The 22963-nt window shown below is 35.4% G+C and overlaps 1 protein-coding gene across 1 annotated transcript in view; it reads right to left on the bottom strand.

The window, feature by feature from the left end:
* Positions 1–4809: 4809 nt before the first annotated feature.
* Positions 4810–22963, bottom strand: part of LOC145258114 (dual oxidase-like) — a 175801-nt gene continuing 157647 nt past the window's right edge. Inside the window, exons 31-32 of the mRNA XM_080115859.1 lie at positions 18032–18163; positions 4810–6142 (exon numbers count right to left, since the gene is read on the bottom strand). Of these exons, the coding sequence (XP_079971985.1) occupies positions 6020–6142; positions 18032–18163 (255 nt within the window). The 3' untranslated portion in view covers positions 4810–6019. The remainder of the gene's footprint in view (positions 6143–18031; positions 18164–22963) is intronic.

Below are 22963 nucleotides of genomic sequence, written 5' to 3'. Positions count from 1 at the left end.
GTCAAAAAAAAAAAAAATAAATAAAAAAATAAAAGATGGTGGAGTTCCCCTCTTCTTCTGCAGCAGTTAGTTAAGGGTAGTTAGCTACGTTGTTAGTGGTTAAAATCAATTTTTATTGTTGTTAATTGTTTTCCATATATAGTACAACTTGTGCTGTGTTGTTTGATCTGCCTTGAACACCTTAGATGACGGCCCTGTCGGTGGAGCATTAGAATACACTGACTGCCTCCCTGCAGAGGGTAAAAGTCCCTCAATGGGGGTCCTGGATATGACCTTAAACTATATCCAGTGGTGAGGCCCTAGCTTGTGGGCTTTGGGGAGTGTGGAGCCACCCTTTAATTACCATTGCTCCCAGGTCCACTCTGACCCGGAGTGGTAGTACCTGTTAGGGTTCCAACTATGGGTTAAATAGAAACCGACGTGAAAACAACAAATATATTCTATTAAAAACATTTTCCTTCAAAATCTTTGGATTCGGCATTAAATAACCCGAAAAGGGTTGATATGCCGTAAAACAAAAACAACCAACCAACCAACCTTAGATGACTTAAACGTCGAAATGGTGCCTGCAGCGATCCCAGCCAGAGGAACTCCAGCATGAAGACATCATCCTCAGAGAATGAAGAAACCAGCACAGAGAAAGCCACACCCAAATTCCAGGTATGCCTTCACTCTTTGATTCCCAGAACAATACTGACAGGGCCTAAAATCGTTAACCACGTAACTCCCTGCCAGCAAACGTAAATTGGTTACCAATTTCAGAACGTTTTGTGACAAAAGTTGACCTCACCGAGTAAACCACCTTTACTTTGTTACAATCTGGTACTGCTCCCAATGTTACATATAGGGGTTTCATTAAAAGAGAGAGTCTTAGAGAGAGTTGCTTAGAAAGAGAGTCTTATTACAAGTGATGCTGTTGAGAGAGATGTTGTTGTAAGAGTTCTAGAGAGGGATGTTCGTGTTATGAGAGATTGTTCATGTTATTACGATTCCTATATTTTAAATGTTCATTCCTTAGACGTGTAGAAGAAGAAAACTCTTAGAATGATGAGATAGTGTTCACTGTTCAGACATTGTGTAGACATGAGATGTCGAGACGTGTATGTAATGACATTTTATAACACAGATATATAATACAATTTTCACTTTACCTTTTTGTAAGAATCACAAACACAAAGATGAGCTTTATCACAAAACACATGATGAATTTATTTCTTCACGACCGGCCGTGGTTTTCTCACCAAGAATTCAAAGCTTCACATTTTAGTTTCAAAGTGATCGTCTCGCTTCCTAGATGTTCAAATTCCCAGACCCTCTCTGAGTTTCTCCCAGTTTTCTGTTTTCTTTTAACTCTAAAGTTTTTCTCTATCCCTAGAACTTTCTATTTTCCGTGACGTCATACACATGTTAAAACATGTGCCTTCTTTCACGTGTTCTGGACACGCGTGTCCAAAACTTTTCCTTTTTCTACAAAAGGAATTTTAACCTATACTCAGTAACCTATTTTTCCAATATGTTAAAAACATTATCTTATAAGCTGCATTCTTTCAATCAAAATTTCATAACAAACTTGACAGTGCATATTCTTTTCTTGAAATATTTTATCTCTATTCTAAACAATCGTTTGTTTTACATTCCTTTTTTTTAAATTCTCACACGTAATCTATTTCTAAACCTAAATTACGAGGTTCGAATTTCGTCTATTGCTATTTCATTTTCATTTTAACTAATCTTTCTATTTTTATACTCACATGAAAAGGGGACAGCCCTTATCATGTAACACCAAGACATTTATGTAACACATGGGCGGTCACACTAGCGACAGCGACAGGCTCATCGTGTTACAATTTGATTGAACGCCAAAAAGTGACTGGCTTGAATAATTACTCTCTTTTTCCAGTTCGTTTGGTTACTTCTAGGTACGGGCAAAAATGTCAGAAAAAGGATTGGGGGGGGGGGGCATAATTTTGAAAGCCGGTTTATCATAAATTTTTTTTGTAGGTTTCCGATTACTTTTTGATTGTATTTGAAAGATTAAAGTTAATTTCCAAAAGGAAAAAAATATTTGTACACATGAAAAAAAAGTTATAATGAAAAATGTTTTCACGGCGACATTTGGACGCTGACAAATTCTGCTAAATTTTGAAGTTAAATAAATTCATTGTAAAAATCCCTTAGCAGATAAATATTAGTTCTCTGGGTCTATTTCAAAGATAATTAGTAAAGTAAAATAAAGTAAAATTGAATTAAATAATAAAAAAAAAACACCTTGTTGTACAAAAAAAAAAAAAAAATTAGCTTAATCAGCCTCCAAAAGCGACAGATCCTCGCTTTACGCAAACAAAACAAAAGCCATTTAAGTATGGATTCTACAGAAGCCCAAAATGTTAGAAAGTCAAAAGGCTGTCTGAAAATGACGTCAGGTAGTTGAAGGGAAGCAGGGAGTGCAAAACCGACTGTTTTTCTCCCCTCCTCCCCAGCTATGCATTCGTACATTCCTATCGTGAACGTTTGCATAATTTTTAACATTTTCAATTTAATTATTTTTCTATGTTCTTGCTTTTGAATTTGTTCATTTTTATTTTTTATTTTTCAAGATCATATAAAAATTATGTTTCACTGAAGATTATACATTCATTCGGGCAAGGAAATTATTAAAATCTTACATATAAAAATTAAGCTAAAAATGTAATCTTAAAAAGAAAAAACAGGACATATTTTTTGCAATTATAATTTTTTTGGGTTAAAATATTAAATAAACAATGTTTAATTCAATGATAATATCAGTAGTTTGACAAATTAATTTTTCCTCGAGTTATATCGATTTCGTTAATACGGACTTAGGAGCTTTTTTTTTTAATGTTCCTGGAAAAATTAATTTTTCTTTTTTATTGTTACAATTTAGGATGCTTTATTTTCATAAAAATAAAACAAAAATAAATTCATTTTTTTTTATTACTTTTTTAGTGAAGATATTTTTTGTTTAAACAAAATAATACATTTCCACTAAGATTCAAATAAAAATAATGGATTTATTATATTCAGTGATCATTATTTGATAAATATTGCAAATTTCATTAAAATTGGTTGATTTCCTGATTTTTGGTAAATTTTTAAGTAAAGGGAGAGGTCAAAATGTTTACATATTTTGAACATCGGCTTTCATTTTGTACGTACCTAGTAAAAAGTATTGAAACGTAAGCAAACATGAAAATATCACTACTTAATAATCATTTTGCGCGTACTTAGTTACTTCCAAAAGCAAGTTAGTTTTCACACGAACGTGGTAACTCAATATTTTTCAACCAATGAAAATCGCTTTAAACACCAAATTTAACAAGCTGATGCGAATTTAGAAACCGCTATAAAATCGAGGAAAATAAACAGGCAAAATAAATCAAAGTGGCAGACATTGGAGAACGACCCGAGAACATATACTCTCCCTCCTCGATTGTCTGTATTAAGGAGAATAATTTTCATGAAAAACTCTCCGTTAATATAGGAAGCAGATGTTACATACTGGTCATATTAAAATGACGAATATTATATTATACAGTTGTTGAGTGTTCATATTGAAGAGAGACATGACGATAACATGTAATACAATTGGATGAGGGAGATAGATAGAAGAGTGATACATTTATACAGTTCTGTGAATGTTTCTATAACATGTATTTTAGAGAGGAGAAGCGGTTCTTATGACACAAGGGGAACAGCCATTTGTTATGAAGGAGAGGGACACATTACTTAGATGATGGAGTTTATACAATGTTCATTATCAGAAATGAGTGGAACAAAGTTCATATGATTCACAATACCTTTGTTTTTGTTGAGAATGACACAACACAAGACACAGTTACCAAACGATGATGCTCCTTTATTTCTTCGACCGGTCAATGAAGACATCCAGAGATTCAAAATCACTACATGATTTCAACTTCTAACCCTTCGCTTCCAAAGGCGGATTCGTCCGACCCGACTCTCTCTCTCTCTCCCCTGTTCTGTTCTCCTCTGCCTGTTTCTATCTCAAAACTAGCAACTATATTGAAAACTCATCTCTTAGCCATGATGTTATCGCATGGCCAAAAACGTGTTTCACGTGTCTCGTTCCCCCATGTCCGAGCATGTGCTCGACTCACGTGGTCCCGACTCACGTGCACTGTTCACACATATCTGCAACCCAAATTCTTCTAACCTATTTTTTAATATGTTCAAATTTGCTATTGTTCGTTTTTCTAACTGACTTTGTTTCAATTCAATTTCCATAAACAGAATTGAATCATCAAATTCCTTTTCACAATAACATTTCTAAACAATCAAATTCCTTTTCAAACAAACATATCTGCTATTTTATATTAAAACTAACAATCCAAATTCTCATGAATCTTAATTCCAAACCTAGCTTTCCAGGTTCAAATTCTCGGACTATCCTGTTTCATTTTTACTTACAAGAAAAGTGGACTTGTTCTTGTAACACAGAGAACTAAAGCTTATAAGCATTAGATGCGCAGGGAAGAATTATGGGATGGCACTAATAAAAATCGAACTCTACCTCACCGGAAGTATTTTTGTTTTCGGCTTCAATTAGATTTAAATTTAATGTCTGTTGTTAAATATAAATGACCAAAAAGCTTTTCCGGTAACTACGGAAAAAAAAAATCAAAATGAGCAAAGGCTATAACTGATATTTAAAGTGATTAATTACTCTTAAAGCTAATTTTGATAAATGAAGAGTTGTCTCCCTTACAGCTCAAATATATTTTTCTGTCCCCACCACAAAAGTAAAAAAACAACAACAAAAACAAAAAATTATTTTCATTTTTTTATTGTTAAGTGTAAAAAAGTACAAACGAATAAGAATTAAAAACTATTCCTGGGGAGCGCCAGACACAGGTCAGCTAGTGTGTGTATGTATATATATATATATATATATATATATATATATATATATGTATACATACATCACTTGGTATTTAAATTAGATCGCAGTTTACCATTGCATCTCCTTTTATTTCACTAATATATATATTTAAAGAAGTGGAGCCAGCAACATTTGCTGCTTTTTTATTTAAACAAAGTATATAAAAACAACAAATGTTGCGCCATTTCTTTGAATATAAATTTTTCTCTCATCACACTCACTCTACTACTTTATATATATATATATATATATATATATATATATATATATATATATATATATGCTAGTATTCCATAGTGATTAAATTATATATACAGTATCACAAGATTTTGCTTTGTTTTTAAAAGTTTGCAAATTTCTGTAGATCATCTTCCAAACAGTAAAAGATTGTGGTGATTATCCAGAATTCCCCTATATTAAAAAAAACAAAAACAGAAATAAACACTGTTTTGCTGGTCTGCTTCCTGGTTGAATACAACATGGTAGCCTTCAAATCCAATGTAAACAAGTTCTTGTTGAACAGTCCCTATAAATAATCAAACTCTATCCAATTTACACCATTAACGATTACTATACTACCACCTTACATTCATTATCTCTTATCCTCGAGTCGTCTTCGGGCCTTGATAAGTAGTGACTCCCAAGTAGAAAAATAAAAAAAATCTGTATGATGCACATATTGTGAAGAAACGAAAATATCATATTCCAAAAATCACGGGAATTGATCAAGTAGTTTTATTTATTTATTTTTTTTAAAGCACTTAATCCTAATTCGTAGGCATTACAACATAAATATCGCAAGTTTTGAATTATTGTTGAGTTATTTCCCTTCATTTTTTGAGAATTTTTCAAAATAAAGGGCGAGACAGTCATTCCTCCGGTACTCATAAAATTTGATTTTCTTATTTAAAATTTATTTATTTCAAAATAAAACTACTTGATCAATTTACGTGATTTTTGGAACATGGTATTTTCGTTTTGTCGCGGATGCGTACACCATACAGATTTTTTTGTTTGCTTCTTTTTTAATATATGGAGAATTCTGGACAAGAATCAAGATTATCTTTTTGAAGATTTAAAACAAAAATCATTGCGAGATTAAAAATTCTCGAAATGGTGTTTGAACAGAGCTTTGGTTAATTTACTGGTTTCGTTACATGCAGCTTCCACACTCTTCGTTATGCCTGGAGGTCCGCAGCTAAATACACCAACGGTCCGCACCTGGAGATGAGAGAGAGTAAAAAAAAAAAAAAAAAAAAAAATGGATGAGAAAAGTTAAAAAAGAAAATGGCTATTTTGCGTCTTTCACTGGACATTGTCGGCCAACAAATATGCATGTGGTTGACTGAATCACCAAGTGATTCCAATGAATGCTAAAAAGCAAATGGACCTTTGTTATGATAAGGTGCAGCTACCTAAGTATTATGGTATCCATTTGATGCAAAGTTAACGATTAATAGAAATTAGTAACACTAATATCACGTTTACACTAAACGTTTTCTCGGAAACTACGGGGATGATCCAGCTGAAATTTTGTATGGAGCTTTGTAGCTTTAATATAAGGTGCAGCAAACTAAGTATTATGGTATCCATTCGATGCACTGTTAGGAATCAATAGGATTAGTATTTAATGCAAAAATGCGCCCAAATTCAACCATCAATTTGGCATAAAGCACTCGTTCTAAGTTAATGGTCTATAACTTTTGCCAGTTTTAAATGGGATAAAAAGGCTTATATATATATATATATATATATATATATATATATATATATATATATATATGTAAAATTTTCAGAGTGTGAGAGATTATATATAATTATTTCCATAGCCAAATAACGTCGCAGCAACTCGAGTCTTGGACTTCCGGTTCGTTGTCTGGCTGTGGAAATAATTATATATATTAGTTTTTTTGGAGAAAAAAAAAATCCAGCAGAGTGCTCAATTAAAAGGAAAATCGAAATATAAGAGCGTATTTATATTTTGTGTACAGAAAGTTGTTAGATGAGACAAGTCATTGGTACCGTCGGTTTCAAGCCCGATAATTAGGACAGTTTAAGATATTCTTATGAAGCTCTCTTTAGCCAATATTCGTCTATTTTATAACCGGAAATGTGAAATATATATATATATCTCGCGAGTTCATGTTTAACTCTCGTTATGATAACTCCCCCCCCCGTATTTTTATCGGATGGTGATGATTTCATTAACTTTAAAATTTGAATTATTTAAATTTAAAATATAATTTAGATTGAAAATTTATTTTATATATAAAAAGATTTTTTCCAATATATAAATCGATTTTAATTTGGAACCAATTTAATTTAAAAATCTAATTTTTTTAAGCATATAAAAACCTTAAAATTTATATTAGTATCGGTTAAAAACTTTAAATTTCGTTTAATTATATTGAATTACGTTTAAAAATTTCTAAAATACGTTTAAAGTTTTTTTTTAAATTTTCAAATCTTTCGTTTAATCATATTGAATAACGTTTAAAAATTTCGAAATACGTTTAAAAATTCCGAAATACGTTTAAAAATTTCTTTAAAAAATTTCAAATCTTTCAAGGTTTAGGAAAGTGAGTATTTATCTAGCCTAAGGGATTTTCCTAGTATATTAACACTATTATATTTTTCCTATAGTTTTAAATTCGAAACAGATTGTAAATTACATTTATAAAGTATGATTTTTAAAAATTTATATATAATACATTAATTTAAACTCTATAATACGATTGCGATTAAAATCCACGTTTACCGACTAAAACCATTTTAGTATTTACAAGTTTCCTTTTTTTTTTATTATTATTACATATAATCAAAATATAAGTTTTGTCCTTTTCATTGGCCCAGTTTATTAGGAGCGCCTTCCTTCTGTGTATGCAATTTTTCAAAGATTTACTCCTCACATTTAAACATTGAATATTTTCTCCAGATTGTCCGTTCATGGACCATTTTTAAGACGAATTAAGAAAATTATGTAAAAAGGAATTAATTTTAGTCTCTTCCCCTCGTGAACGACCTTTCTCTCCCCAATAAAACCTTTCAAACTGCCAACAATCTCCATTGTGTTTCAATACATGAGTTTTATTCGCCGAGTTAAACAGCTGATCAACAGCCACTAGACGACTAACTATACAGATCAAGGGTTCACATACAAAAACGATCATAGAATGAAGACAAGACCATGCACGTATGTAAAAAAGAATTTCATTAATGGATTTGTGTATCTTTTTTTTTTTTTTTTACATAGGCATCACCACTTATCAAGGCCAAGAGGCCACTCGAGGATAAGGGTTAAAGAGTGTACAGTAGAAATTAGACAATATAGTAACCGTTAGTAATGGAGATTCGGTAAATTTGTTAACTTATATGGAATGGCTCATCAAAACTTGTTTACGTTAGACTTGAAGACAAGCATATTGTAGTCAGCTGGAAAGCAGAAAAACGGAAGACAATCTTGATCGATTACTAGCGATAACGCACACATGCACAAGTGCGCGTTTGTGTGAAAAGACCACGTACAAATGGTTCGTTTAACGTTTTGTTGCAAAAATGTTGCACCCTTTGGCAGTGTAACATAGTTGTGGAAGTTGTCATTTAAATACGTATGCATATTGACGACTTGCATGCCGATTTTATGTTGCATCAGCATTTAAGTGTGAGCACGACGTCATAGAATGGAATGCATATCTAGGCATCAAAATTGAATGGTGAAGAAAAGGAAAAAGAAAAGAGTGCAAAGCAATTCGAAAGGTATGGTTAACAAACACACAATGTCTTCTCCTCCCACCTCTTTGGAAGCGAGCACATGGTCTCAGAGAAGAATTATTGCAACACAACAGCAGATTGTAGCTAAAAGACCTGAAGGCTTGAAATTTGAAAAATTCATAAAATATGTGTCAATGGAACAATATCGTAGGAATCGTTAGTAATGAAAATTTGGTAAATTGGATTACTTAAGGAGATCGCTCATCAAAAATTTGTTTATGTTGGACTTTAAAACAACCCTATTGTAGTCAGCTGGAAAGCATAGAATGTATGGCACAATCACGTTGGCACATGGGTTCTCGCCAGATTACCGAAGTTAAGCAATGTTGAGTCTGGCTAGTACCCGATGGGAAGGTTAGGCGTTGTATGTATCTTCTGGAAAGGTTGGGTGTGGAGCCAGCACCCTCACCCCCAAAAAAGAACTCCTCACTACAAAAGCATCTACAAAGTTGTGGATGGTTTATACCCCTCCAGAGGCTCAAGGCTATGGATGGGTGGGAAAGCAGGGAAACGGAAGAGTTGGGCCACAGGCCACTCGAGGATAAGGGTTAAAGAGTGTACAATAGTCCATAGAACACTATTGTAGTAATCGTTAGTCGTATAAATTTGGTAAATTGGATTACTTAAGGGGAACGGCTCATCAAGAATTTGTTTACATTGGACTTGAAGACGACTATATAGTAGTTAGCTGGAAAGCAGGCAAATTGGAAGAGAGTTCCACAGGTGTGCAGTTCTAAGAAAGAAGCTTTGTTCATGGAATCTACGTTTAGGTTTAGGCACAGATAAAGAGTGGGAGAAATTATTGACAGTGTTTTCAGTTTCTCAGGCTGTGCGATTTTAACGTTTTGTGTCGATTATGAAAGTGTTGCAACAGTCTGGACAATACAAATAATGCATAGCTTGAGAAAAAAAAAATGAAGGGGGGGGGTGATATCTAAATGCAAAAGAATAGATAAAAAACGAGTATAGTAAAATAAAAATATTTTTAGTTGGGTGCAAGCGACTCTCCCCTCAAATTTCCCGGACGCCCCGCTCCTAATAACTTTTGTCAGAACTCCAGAGGCCTGCAAGACCAACTTGCGGACAAGGCTGCAGGACGCTGAAGGGGTGTTTCCGAGAATCGAACTGGTTAAGAAAAATGACCTTTCTCTTGACGAACTGTCACAACAATGCAAGGGAAGGGTTCCAGTGTTAATCCATCCGTCACTCTACAGGGCCATGAAATTAATTTATCCTTTGGACGTCGGCGGCATTGTGAGAGAAGGTCAGGATATGAAAAACCTAACCACCTTGAGCATGGCACATAACGTTGGCGTCCTCTCCCCGGCTGACTTCAGAGCTGAGTGTGGCACACCCTAAGGTAGGTACCATGGCTTTGAATTTGGCTAGTTTGAATGCAAGGGGCTTGAGATCATTGGGCAGGGCAGCTCGCCTCCGGCACGACCTCTTGTCTCTGGGAGTGGATGTGGCTGCGATTCAGGAGACGCATTTCTTTTCCTCTGTGGATTGTCAGGTGCTAGCTCGAGATTTTGAGGTTTTCTCAGCATATGGTAGCCCGCGGGGGAAGGGAGTTTCCGTGCTGGTTAAAAGTACCCTGTCGGCGATGGTCAACGTTGTTCATAGGGATGCGGTGGGCAGGCTGGTTGTGGCCGATGTTGCTGTAAAAGATTCTGTGTTTCGGATGATCGCGGTTCATGCATCTAGCACCACTCGTGAGAGGGTCTAGTTCTTCAGTCAGCGTGACGCGTTTGTAGATTGTTGGAAGCGGGTAGTGCTAATGGGGGATTGGAACGCCATCTTAGAGCCCAAGATAGATAAGGTAGGAGGCGATGTTAGAGGATCGGAGAGGTGCAAGTCCAGCCTGGCTGATCTGATGGCTAGATGCGGTCTGGTCGACAGGTTTCAGGTTGAGCATCCAGGGTGGCAGATGTGGACGTGGACCAATAGCGTTTCTTCCTATTCAAACTCTTACTTGGACAGGATGTTAGTTAGGAGAGGCGAAGTAGACTTCTTATCTTGTCCCATGTTCACTTGGCTAGGCCAGACGGACCATAAACTAGTTATGGGGCGGCTGAAGTTAGGAAATAGGCCTAAGTTAGACTCCTCCCTTCTGGAGATACAAGACTTCCAAGAGAAGCTAATAGAATTAATTCAAAAAGCACTAGTGGGGGCGGTTACCGGGAGTAAGTGGTGGGTAGGTCTAAAAGCCAAAATTAGAACCTTCTCCGTCAAGTATGTCCAGTGCCTCGCACTAGATAAGGCCAAGACGAAGAAGAAGCTAGAGCAGAAACTAGCCCGGGCTATGGGGGAGGGTGATAGGGTTAGTCAGAAACTAGCTAAGCAGGACCTTCTGCATGAGAATAGCGAGTGTTATGAAGGTCAAGTAATCAGAGCTAAGCTTAGAAAGATAGGCAATGAAGCAGTCAACTCCAACACTGACGTGCGTTGTGAAATTTCTAGACAAGTACATTGCAAAGGTAAGACATCCGGATGGACGCACCCTGGAATCGACTCGGGAGATCTGCGAGGGGTTTCGAGAACATTTTGAGGAATGTTTTACGCAGCAGCCCAATCTTCCGGTCCTTTAGTTTAGCGACTATTTGGCTGACTCTCCCCGCTTCGAGGTGGCTAGAGCGGCTAGTTGTGAGGGCCAGGTGACGGAGCGGGAGGTTTTTACTGCGCTGAAGCAGGTCAGCTGTGACAGATCACCGGGACTCAATGGTCTGCCATATGAACTGTATTTGAGGCTGTCGCCCATATTTCTGCCTCTTCTGACAGATGTGTCAAACATTGGTTTGCTCAGGAATCCATCCCGGGGCAAGTCACCAAGAGAGTGATCACATTGCTGAGGAAAATTGACGGGCATGGTGGGGAAGAGTTAGACGATTACAGGCGCATAACTCTGCTTAACACAGAGTTGAAGATTTTGGCCAAGGTCCTGTCGAATCGGCTGCAGGTTGTTATCGACGAGTTGGTTGAACCGGAACAGAACTACGCTGTGAAGGGGAGATTGATTCAGAACAACTTGCACCTGATCCGCACGGTCCTAGAGGGAGGAATAGATGACGACACGGAAGCCATGCTGATCAACTTAGATCAGTCCAAAGCTTTCGATAGGGTCGATCATCGTTTCTTGGCATCTGTCTTAGAGGCTGCCGGTTTTAAACCGGACTTCTGCAAGTGGATCTCTGTGATGTATTGACAGCCCACAGCTGTCATGCAAGTCAACGGAAAGTGCTCAAAACCCTTTGTTATCTCTCGGTTGGTTCGTCAGGGTTGTCTGCTCTCGCCCCTGCTCTATGTCCTGGCTTTGATGTGGGGAGGCAAATTCGGCCCTGCATGGAATCGCAATACCCAGTGGCTCAGCCGCCAAGACATCCGCGTTCGCCGATGATGTCACAGTTTTTGTTTTGGCCTTCAGAGACATCAAGATCGTGTCAGAGGCGCTCGCTCGGTACGAAAGAATTACAGGGACCAAGATAAACCGCAGCAAGTCAGTAGGACTGCGGTTGGGCGTCTGGAGTGGCAACGCCAACCTCTCAGTGCTCTTCAGCTGGACGTATGTCCCAGTTTGGATCTTCGGCATGTGGTTCGGACCGGGTTTCCAGCTTGACAAAAATTGGTTGGAGGTACGGTCAAAGGTGGAGGCTGCAGTCAATTCGTGGCATTCTAGGAAACTCTCTTTAAAGGGTAGAGCTGAAGCGTGTGCCACTTACGTCTTTCCTTTCATCCTTTACCGACTGGCTGTACTTCCCCTGCCTGCACAACACCTAACAGCTCTCGTCGAACTCTTGTCCTTGCTTCTTTGGGACAGGGGAAGACACTGGGTGAGCAGACAAGTCTGTATTCAACGTCCGTGTGAGGAAGGTTAGGGAATGCCGGACTTGAAGTGTCATCGAGATGCTGGCCTTCCTGAGCCACTATATGCAAGATGACCAACCGTGGCACCCCATGGTTGCTGCCGCTTTCCCCAACCTCGTTTTCGACCATTCAATCGAGAGCTGTCGCAGGCCGCAGGGAGAATCTGCCTACATGAAAAAGTGCCGAGCCACGCTAAAACGACTACCAAGGTCCAGCGACCTTATGACTGCTACTCGTAGGGAATTCCACAGGGATCTAGTGAAGGGGGCCGCTGACGACCCACTATGCGCGTGTTTGGGTTGGCAGCAGAGTGAGATCCGCTCCATGTGGAGCTGGGAGCCAGGTTCGAATCGTCTGGACAATTCCGAGTTCTCTTTGACCTGGCGATTGGCCAAAATGCACTTCCACTCAACAACATACAATGCAGTTCTGGGTTTTTGGAGTCGCCTGATTGTCCCCGTTGTGGGACAATGGCCGTAGAAACAACTGATCATGCTTTCTTCGATTGCCGCGAACTTTGCTGGTAGTGGTCGTATGTCAGCGAGGTGACGGCTCACATCGATCCTGAGCATCCTCAACCAATTACCTTATCTAATGTCGTGAACAACGTGTCGCCACCGTGGGACCGGGAAAGACAAATGGTCCACGTTAGTGAGAATGGTGATTTGGATGTCGCGTCTGCAAGGTTGCCGGGGGGAGGGGGTTGTCTTTTTCTGATAAGAATCTGATCGCTTTCTTTAAACACCAACTACGGTTGAAGATCAGTTGTGGTAGAAGAAGCGGCTTTTAACAGAAGATGGATACATGTAGCAAGTCTGCGTGTACAAAGAGGAGCCAAATTTGAATACGTGTTCCCCACCTAGGTGTGGAACGCGCAGTTCTGTAAAGTAAAATTAAACAAGTAGCCTCTCAGCTAGCTGAGTGTGTGTTCCATCCCTCCTCGATTAGGAAGCCTCCAAGATCCCCACCCCCTCCTACTTGCAATTTTTGTTTTCACCCCTTCCTCTAAATTTCATCCATCTTGGAGAGAAAGAAATACAAACTAACCCCCATCCCTTACCCACAAAATTTTCTTTTCTCCATTCATCCCCACTTAGAGACTGACCCGCAGAAGCGAGGTTCCTTTTACAAACCTAGTGGAACGGGCAGTCTATGAACTAGATGGGGTTGGGAGGGTCCCACTAATCACCTTTTGTTTTTTCTCTCCCCCCCCCCCGCCCTCGACACAAATGAATTATTGTACCATTTTTATTACCTTTTTTTTTTATTACACATGTTTTTTTTTATTACAATGTTTTGAAAATTGGGAGTTAAGTAGGACGTCCCCCAGTACGAAAGGGTGAATGCGGTATTATGGTGAAAGAAGATACTAGCTGGGAGAAACTTTTGATTTTGTTTAGTTCTGGAGTGACAAAGATGACTAACGACCCCCACAATCCCGCCTTTTGAGTTAGCCATGTGCCTAAGTTTTTTGTTCATTGTTGATTTTCACTGTATTTTTAACATGAATAAAAGATTTAATATCTCAAAGTGTAGTATCTGTTCTTACTACATGCTGTACTTATGTTTGTAACTTTGTGATATAAAATGGGGGATCACTTTTCTATATTAATTTGATGTAAAATGATCACCCACTTTACAACCAGTCAATCTCAAAGCCATTCAAGTCATTCTCCAGATCATTCAAGTTGTTTTTGAAGGATTCCAGTTATTTTTTAAGCATTCAAGTCATTCTTAAGGTCATTTCATTCATCCTTAAGTTCATTAAAGTCATTCTAAGTCATTTACTTTTTATTTATTTAAATCATTTCAGCCCATTTTTCGGTCATTTTAGTTTATCTTTAAAAATTTCATGTCAATTCTACATTCACGCATTCATTCATTACACGAGAGCACGTGACTAATGGGTATCGGCCTTGTTTCACAAGAGGCAACGGCATTATTAAGTTGATGGTAAACAGGCAATTCAAACGCAACCGAAAGGGCAATAATAATACCATGTGAATTACACAAATCTCAATTAATATATATTAATGATGGTGTTTTGAAAGCAGTCTATCTTAATTTCTATAAACTGTAACAGTTGTGCTGCGATGAAAATAGGACAATGAACTCCACTTTCTAAATTATTATCTTTAAATTATTTCGTGCTTGTTTACATCGCATTTTAGGTGAAAACATTATTACATGCTTACGAGTCATGTCGAAATTAGTACAAATATATATATAAGTGATCCAGTAGAAGATATGATAACAACAAAAAATTTTTTTGTGTTTTTATTTAATGTAACATGTTTATTCAGCTCGACAAACATACAGTGTTTACCAATGTATTGGAAAATTTAAAATGGCGCCCAACTCTCTGTTGAACACGATAAGTTTGGGAAAAGGAGTTAAAAAAAAAAAAAATACGAAATATTGTTAAAAACCCACCGAATATATGTCAGCCTATGTCGCGGTAACACATATTGAGCGAGTTTCTAACAGTATTTTGTATACAGTGTTTAGTTTTAACTCATTTTCCCAAACTCACTGTGTTCAACAGAGAGTTCGGTACATCGGTAAACACTGTATGTTTGTTGAGCTTAATAAACATGGTACATTAAATAAAAACATGAAAAAATTATCCAGTTAGGAAGAAAAGTAACTTATCTTGCCTTTGATAACATTTATTTGATATATATTTGTTTTTTGACAACTTTTTCGAATCTATGTGTATAGAAAAACTGAATTTTCCTGATGAAAATTCTGTTATGAATCGAAATATCAAATTTAATTTAAATAAATAAATATGTTTATTTATTGAAAGAGATTCTGCACTTTTTTGGACTTTAAGCCGTTAAAGTTTGAATTTTGTAATCCAATATCAACAGTGTTTACTATGAACAGTGGATTTTCTATTATTTAAAGTGATTTATTTAAAACATCATAAAATGAATAATTAAACTATTAAGATAGTGAATTTAGGTTGTGTTGCTAGACCGTGACCGTTAGTGGCCATCTTGGATTTTTTTTTTTTATATAGGTAATAAGGGCAGATAACCTTGTCTACATGTCTATCGCCAAAAGCAAATAATTCCCATTTTTTTGACAAGAGAAGATAATCAGTAGCGTTTAACTTGAAAATCATATCATAATATCACATTATAACCTCCATTCAATGTTAACAGCTGAGAAAACAAGAATACATATAAGATTTTTATGGGTACATAATTTAATTAGACATTTGAATAATACTGGCCATTATTATTAATTATTGAGATATTTTTTTAATAGTTTCAAAGAAAGTGTGATAACAAACAGAAATGAAACGATTCTAATTTAATGGTTAAAAAAAACAACAAAAAAACACAGCGTAGACAAAATGGAGTAAAGAGAAAAAACTCTTTTAAGACGTCTTTCAGTTGACACTTTTTGAAATAAACGTCAGAAACGGAGCGGGGAGGGCAACATGGTTTACAAACGTGGTCAAAAGACCATAAATTACTAGCGAGGATAGACAAAAATGAAAAAAAGTATGGGGAAAAGAAGAAAAAGAAACTATCTCATCGAACACCCATAAGTTCCAAATTATAGATATATTCTTTCTGTTTACACAGAGACAGCCGACACAAATTAATAGACGCTGCCTCCAGAATTTGTAGATGGATTTTCGAGCGTGCTCTGTGTAAGGAGAAATTTGCATCCGTGCATCCTCCAGTGCAGATCTGGTATTGCAATAAATATTTATCGATGGCTGAATTATGAGCTCTCTCTCTCACACACACACTAGGGAAGAAAGTATGCTCATGAAATTTTCGTTTAATTTTAGGCACAGAGATGGAATTTGTTGATGATTATTGCAGTTAGACAAATATATATATATATATATATATATATATATATATATATATATATATATATATATATATATAGTCATCTACATACAGTACTGTTTCGCTGTATCATAGCTCATCAGTGCAATTAGACAGGAAACTACCTTAAGCCAGGATCGAAACCCGACCACCTGTACGACACTCAAGGCTTCTAACCATTACACTAATGCGGGTCTTGAATCAACAATGTTTTGACATTGTCCGAATACCTAAGCTCAATTTGTTTACACAAAGAGCATCGCTTAATACACTAATGGTAATTCGTATATCACTTCCCAATATGCTTAACTCAAGATGAGGAGCATTATAGTCATCCACACATATAGATATATAAAGATAGCTGAACATGATATGAATGTTAGGATCACGCTAGCATGGAGGGCATTTCATTCTTTACAGAAAATATGGAAATCTCCAATCAAGAAAGAAATCAAAACTAAGATCTTCAAAGCCTGCATAGTCAATCCTTCTGGATGGCTCAGAATCATGGATGCTAAGCATATCACGCCGAAAACATCTCGATAGTAAATATACAAGAATGCTTCGATTAGCCTTCAACATATTCTGGAAAAGTCACTCAACAAACAAGTCATTGTATGGTTCCCTACCTTGTGTTTCCAATATTGTAAGACAGAGACATCTAGCACTTGCCAGTCATATTAGTCGCCATGATGAACCAGCAGGAAAGTTCCTACTTTGGACTCCAGACACAAAAAGGAGAGTTGGACGTCCATGTGTAACACTGAAATCCATTATTGAAGAGGAAACCGGTCTGGCAGGAACTGAGCTGATTGTTGCAATGGCCGACCAAGAACTCTAGCAATCGGAATTTGTTCACGTTTCACCTGTGTCTACTGGCATTTGATGAAACAGCATACAAAATAAAAAGCTGCTTACAAACGTGAGAAAATTTAATTTTTCACCGACCTATATAGTTTTAAAGTGTTGAAATTGATTGTAAGATTAAAAATTTTAATGTTAATATTACTTTCAGTTAGCCAGACACAAGTAAATAAAAAAATCTCAGTCGATTTTTTGGGGAGATTGGTCATCAATTTCAGGCTTACAAGATAGTAAAAAATAAATAAAACTTATTTTAATCAAACTAATAAAGCTAACTAATAAATCTAATTAATAAAGCTAACTAATAAAGCTAACTAATAAATCTAATTAATAAAGCTAACTAATAAAGCTAACTAATAAAGCTAACTAATAAATATAACTAATAAATATAACTAATAAAGCTCACTTTAATCCAACTGACAACCACGCCCAAACTTATAGTGATACTGTAAGTCCTTTTTTCCTACTATTTTTGTAAGCCTGAAATTAATGATCACGTCCCTCTAAAAAAAATCGACTGACATATTTGATTGACTTAAAAGTAACAAGACAAATTTTTAAAAATTAAAAAAACCTACAGTTTTAAAACTTTAAAATTATCCAGGTCGGTAGAAAATTAAATTTTAATGCATTTGGTAAAAGTTATCTGTCATATATTTTTTGGGCTATTTTCGATTTCTTAGTTGTTAAATATACTGCATGATTGGAAAACTTAAAAAAAAAAAAAGTTAAATATAAAATAAAGAAAGCAAGAACTTACAAAAGGGTTTTCCTGGTGTATTGCCTGCAGCATGGTACTAATTTGTGGACGTCCAAAATGTGTTTTGGCCTTCAAACCGGTAAATACACTTCGGCCGCCTGAATGCTTTTGAAAATATTCTTCACAGATGTACTTTGAAAAAAAAAACAAAAAAACAGTAAAATGTGAGGCATTTTTATTATGTTAAAACAAATCAATCACTTTTTTTCTTACAATTAATCAGAAGTAACTTTTCCAGGGCATTTTTGTAATTAATTAGAAGTTACATTTCCAGGGCATTCATCGTCAAGTCCAAATATCAGGTTCTTTTTTTATTATTAATGTTTTTGTAATGTTAAATGTTTTGTGTTGGTTTTAGCATCTCAAATTCTTGTATGTAAAAATAAATGGATCTCTTAGGTGTTATCTCACTCAAGCCAATGACAAATTATCCAAAAGCGCCTTGAAGCTAATGTGATAATATGTGCATGCACGTGTGCGTTAAGAATGATGAGAATGGCTAGTCACCCAGCAGGATAAAAAAAGCAAAACTTAATAAAGAGTGAATGAATCCATTTTGAGGAGTAATGGTTAGCTCTGACATTAAACTATCAAATTTAAAATAGCATTTCGCTGGTCTGTCAGTTAACGTTTGAAATAGCATTTTTGCTGGTCTATAAGCTAACGTTTGAAACGGCATTTTTACTGGTCTGTCAGTCAATGATTGAAAGAGCATTTTGGCTGGTCTGTCAGCTAACATTTGAAACAGCATTTTTACTGGTTTGTCAGCCAACGATTGAAACAGCATTTTGGCTGGTCTGTCAGCTAACGTTTGAAATAGCATGTTTGCTGGTCTGTCAGCTAACATTTGAATAGCATTTTTATTGACCTATCACACTAAAATTTAAAATAGTGTTTTTGTTCATTTATGACGATGATACGATGGATGTGTAATTTAAGTTTTAAAGGCAGGCTTAGTTTTGATGACCTCAAAGGAAGTTTAGATCTGGATAATATAGTTAGAGGGGATGTGTGTAGAACAGGAGACATCGATGGTATAGCCACGTTGAGAAAATGGATGAGAGATTTGAGGTTAGATATGTCTCATGTGCTGGTTAAAATGTGTTTTTGCTGCAAAAACAAATCAAAATTATGTCCAGAAATTTAAGAAATTTAATACTACCAGAATATGAAGATGAAAAAAACAAAACAAAAAACAAACCATTTTAACACGGACAGCCTTCTACCTTTGATAAAGGTATGTATCCCTACCGAAAATTTGGACATTATAAATATTAAAAAAAATGATTTTATCATTTTTTTAAATATTTTCTATACATTTCTTGGTTTTCAAAGATTTTAAATTTTAACATTACGAATTGTTTTCTAAGATGTGAAACACATTATTAATTCAGAAGAAATAATTTCCTCAAGACATAAGTGTGTTTGTTATGAGTAGTGAGGAGGGAGGTTAGTCACCCAACAATAAAAATTCAAGACTTGATTAAGGGTGGATGAACCTATTTGCCAGGCTGGTAACTAATGTTTCAAAGCAGTAGAAGGGAAATAACTTCTGGAGACATTTGAGTTACTGCCCCCCCCCCCCGGGAACATCCGGGGTTTTGCTATCATTGAAGATCTACAAATAGAAATCAAGCAAGACCCATTCTGCTATCTCACCGTGGTAGTAATCGATATTTAGCTCATATCGATTACTTCATATACCAAATATGACAATGATCATCTTGGACATTAGCTAACACTGTACTTGAGTGGCATTCGATAGATGAGGCTTCAATGAACTTAAGTTCCAGCAATCCCTGCAGCTGTGGAAAAGTGCATACTGTGTTGAAATTGGCTCTCTTTTGATGAATAAGCACTGCTGGGGTATGCGCACTCTCCAGAATTGCTCTAATGATCTTTACCTTTACCTCAAAGAGATCGTGGTGTTCTATTTGTGGCGATGTGATGCTGTGGACTGGATTGTACAGTCAAACGAGGACTATCTCTTTCTTTTTTTATATTAACAAGTTAACACTTATCGAGGATAAAGCCACTCGAGAATAAAGGTTAATGAGATGGATAGATTGAATATTTTGAGAAGATTGCATATTAACTTTGCAAAGTCATTTTCTTATTTTGAATGCCATGACACATGACAGGAAGTAGACGGTGTTAGTTCATGTGGTGTCCCTGCCCAATTACGTTCCACACTCTCTTGTTTGTTTCATTTCGGCACAATTTTTTAATAAAAAAATGTTGATTTTTAAATATAAATAAGAATATTCGTAAACTGATTTTCTTTTCAAATAAATATTTTTATTTACATATATATATATATATATATATTTTAAACATGTTTATTTACAGACATATTTTCACAGAAATAATGAAATCAGTTTTTTAGCGATTAATAGGAAATCATAAGCATAACAAGGCTGATCTCGCAAGTTTGAATTACTATGGAGTTATCTGCCCATGTTTCTTCAAGATGGCAACGTGAGACAATTCCTTTTGCTTATTCATAAAATTTGATTTTCTTAAAAGTAAAACTATTTCATCAATTTACGTAATTTTTGGAATTTGACATTTTTGTTCCATCATGAATATCATACAGATAAAAAAATGTTTTTTAATATCGGATGAATTCTGGACAAGAACCAAATTTTTTACAGTTCAGTTATCGCTTAGCAGGATGCAATTTTAAACAAAGACCTATACTAAGATCAAACAGAACTTCTTGAGTTAGAAGTTACACGGAATCTAATTCTATGGTATTGATTTTGTATATTTTGAACATGGTTCAAGGGAAATAACTCCTGAATTTTATGAATTCATATATGTCTGGCGTGAATGCAGACTCTGATGAAAACACATCAGAGCCTGCATTCACGCCAGACATATATGAATTCATAAAATTCAGGAGTTATTTCCCTTGAACCATGTTCAAATTATCTCCCCTAAACGAAGAAATCTTTTTTTTTTTTTTAAACCCATAAAAAACGAGATCTCCAAACACACGAGATTCGAAACGAAAGGTACAGGCAAAAATAGACGAATAAAGATGGGGGGGGGGGGGGATAGTTTTGAAAGCTGATTTATCATATTTCTTTTGTAGGTTTTCAACTACTTTTTGATTGTATTTGAAAGATTAAAGTTAATTTCCAAAAGGGGAAAAAATATTTGTACACGTGAAAAAAATGTTTTCACGGCGAGCTAACCAATTCAGCTAAATTTTGAAGTTAAATAAATTCATGGTAAAAATCCTTTAAAAGATTAAATAATGATTTTCTGGTTCTATTTCAAAGATAATTAGTAAAGGAAAGTCCTAAGATATTGAATTAACTTTAAAAAAAACAACAAAAAAACCCCAAAAAAACCCACCTCGTTTGCACAAAAAATAGCTTAATAAGCTCAAAAACCGAGAGATTCTGCCTTTCACAAAATCGCAACAAACAGGAGTTTTGTAAAAACGGATATACGGAAGCACAAAATTTCAGCTAGTCAAAAGGCTCTCTGAAAATGGCATTATGTAATTCAAAGGAGGGAGGGGGTGCTAGTTTTCTTTTTTTTCCCCCCCAGACGTGCATCCGTACATTTCTATCCTGAACATTTGTATCATTTTTACCATTTTTTAATTTAATTATTTTTCTATGTTCCTGTTTTTAAATTAAATTTTGTTTTAATTATTGTCCAAGATTATATAAAAATTATGTTACGGTGAAAGTTTCACATTCATGAAAGCAAGGAAAATATTAAAATCTTGCATATAAAAATCATGCAAAACCTGTAATTTTAAAAAAAGTAGAAATATTTTTTGCAATTATAATTTTTTTGTGTAAAAATATTAAATAAACAATGCTTATTCGGTAGTTTGATAAATTAATTTTTCTTCGATTTGAATTCATTAATACAAATTTTAGGTGCTTTTATCATAATGTTTCTGTAAAAATTAAATTATTTTTTTTTAATTGTTATAATTTACGATGCTTTATTTTCATAAAACCAGCAAAAATAAATTCATTCATTTATTTTACTGAAAACCATAACTTTAGTAGAAATATTTTTTGTCTAAACAAAATAATACATTCCCACTAAGATTTAAATAAAAATAATAGGTTCATTATATTCCGTGATTATTAATTGATAAATACTGAAAATTTCATTAAAATTGGTTAATTTCCTGATTTTTGGTGAATTTTTTAGTAAAGGGAGGGGTCAAAATGTTTTGAGCATCGGTATTCATTTTGCACATACCTAACATATGAGGTTCAAAATGAGGGTTGATTAATATTAATTTAGCATAAGTTTTCTTTTATGAATAATATCATGAGGTCTGCATTTTCACCAGACATTCATGAAAAGTAAAAACGATGTCTTACGTTTTTTTAATTAAAAAAAAAAAGACAAAGAATAATATGTTGTATAATTGCTAAAAGCAACTCTGTGTAATTTTTCCAAAAAAGATTTTTAAGAGAACAAAACAAAAACTAAAACTAAGGAAGCCTCTAGAGCACTGATGAAACCATCTCTTCTGTGGGTCTGAGTTCACCCTGGTCTATAGTTTGAAGATACAGTACTAGCTCTGCTTACAACGAGCAAAATTATTACGATAAGAGATCCAATATTTTTACGAATAAAAATGGTTTTTGCTTGCTTGTTCCCGTGCACAGTCGATGGGTGCCTAACTACACAGCATACTAATTACTTACCGGACACAGGCATCACCACATTATCAAGGCCAAGAGGCCACTCGAGGATAAGGATTAAATAGTGTACAGTAGAAATTGGACAATATAGTAATCATTAGTAATGGAGATTCGGTAAATTTGTTTACTTATATGGAACGGCTCATCAAGAACTTGTTTACATTAAACTTGAAGACAACCATATTGTACTCGGCCGGAAAGCAGGAAAACGGAAGACAATTACACAGGCGTGCAGTTCTAAGAA

Source organism: Euprymna scolopes, chromosome 33 (genome assembly GCF_053919585.1).
Source record: "Euprymna scolopes isolate OS-2025 chromosome 33, ASM5391958v1, whole genome shotgun sequence".
Lineage (NCBI taxonomy): Eukaryota > Metazoa > Mollusca > Cephalopoda > Sepiida > Sepiolidae > Euprymna > Euprymna scolopes.
Note: the sequence above shows the minus strand (reverse complement) of the source record. Positions and strands in the feature narration are given on the sequence as shown.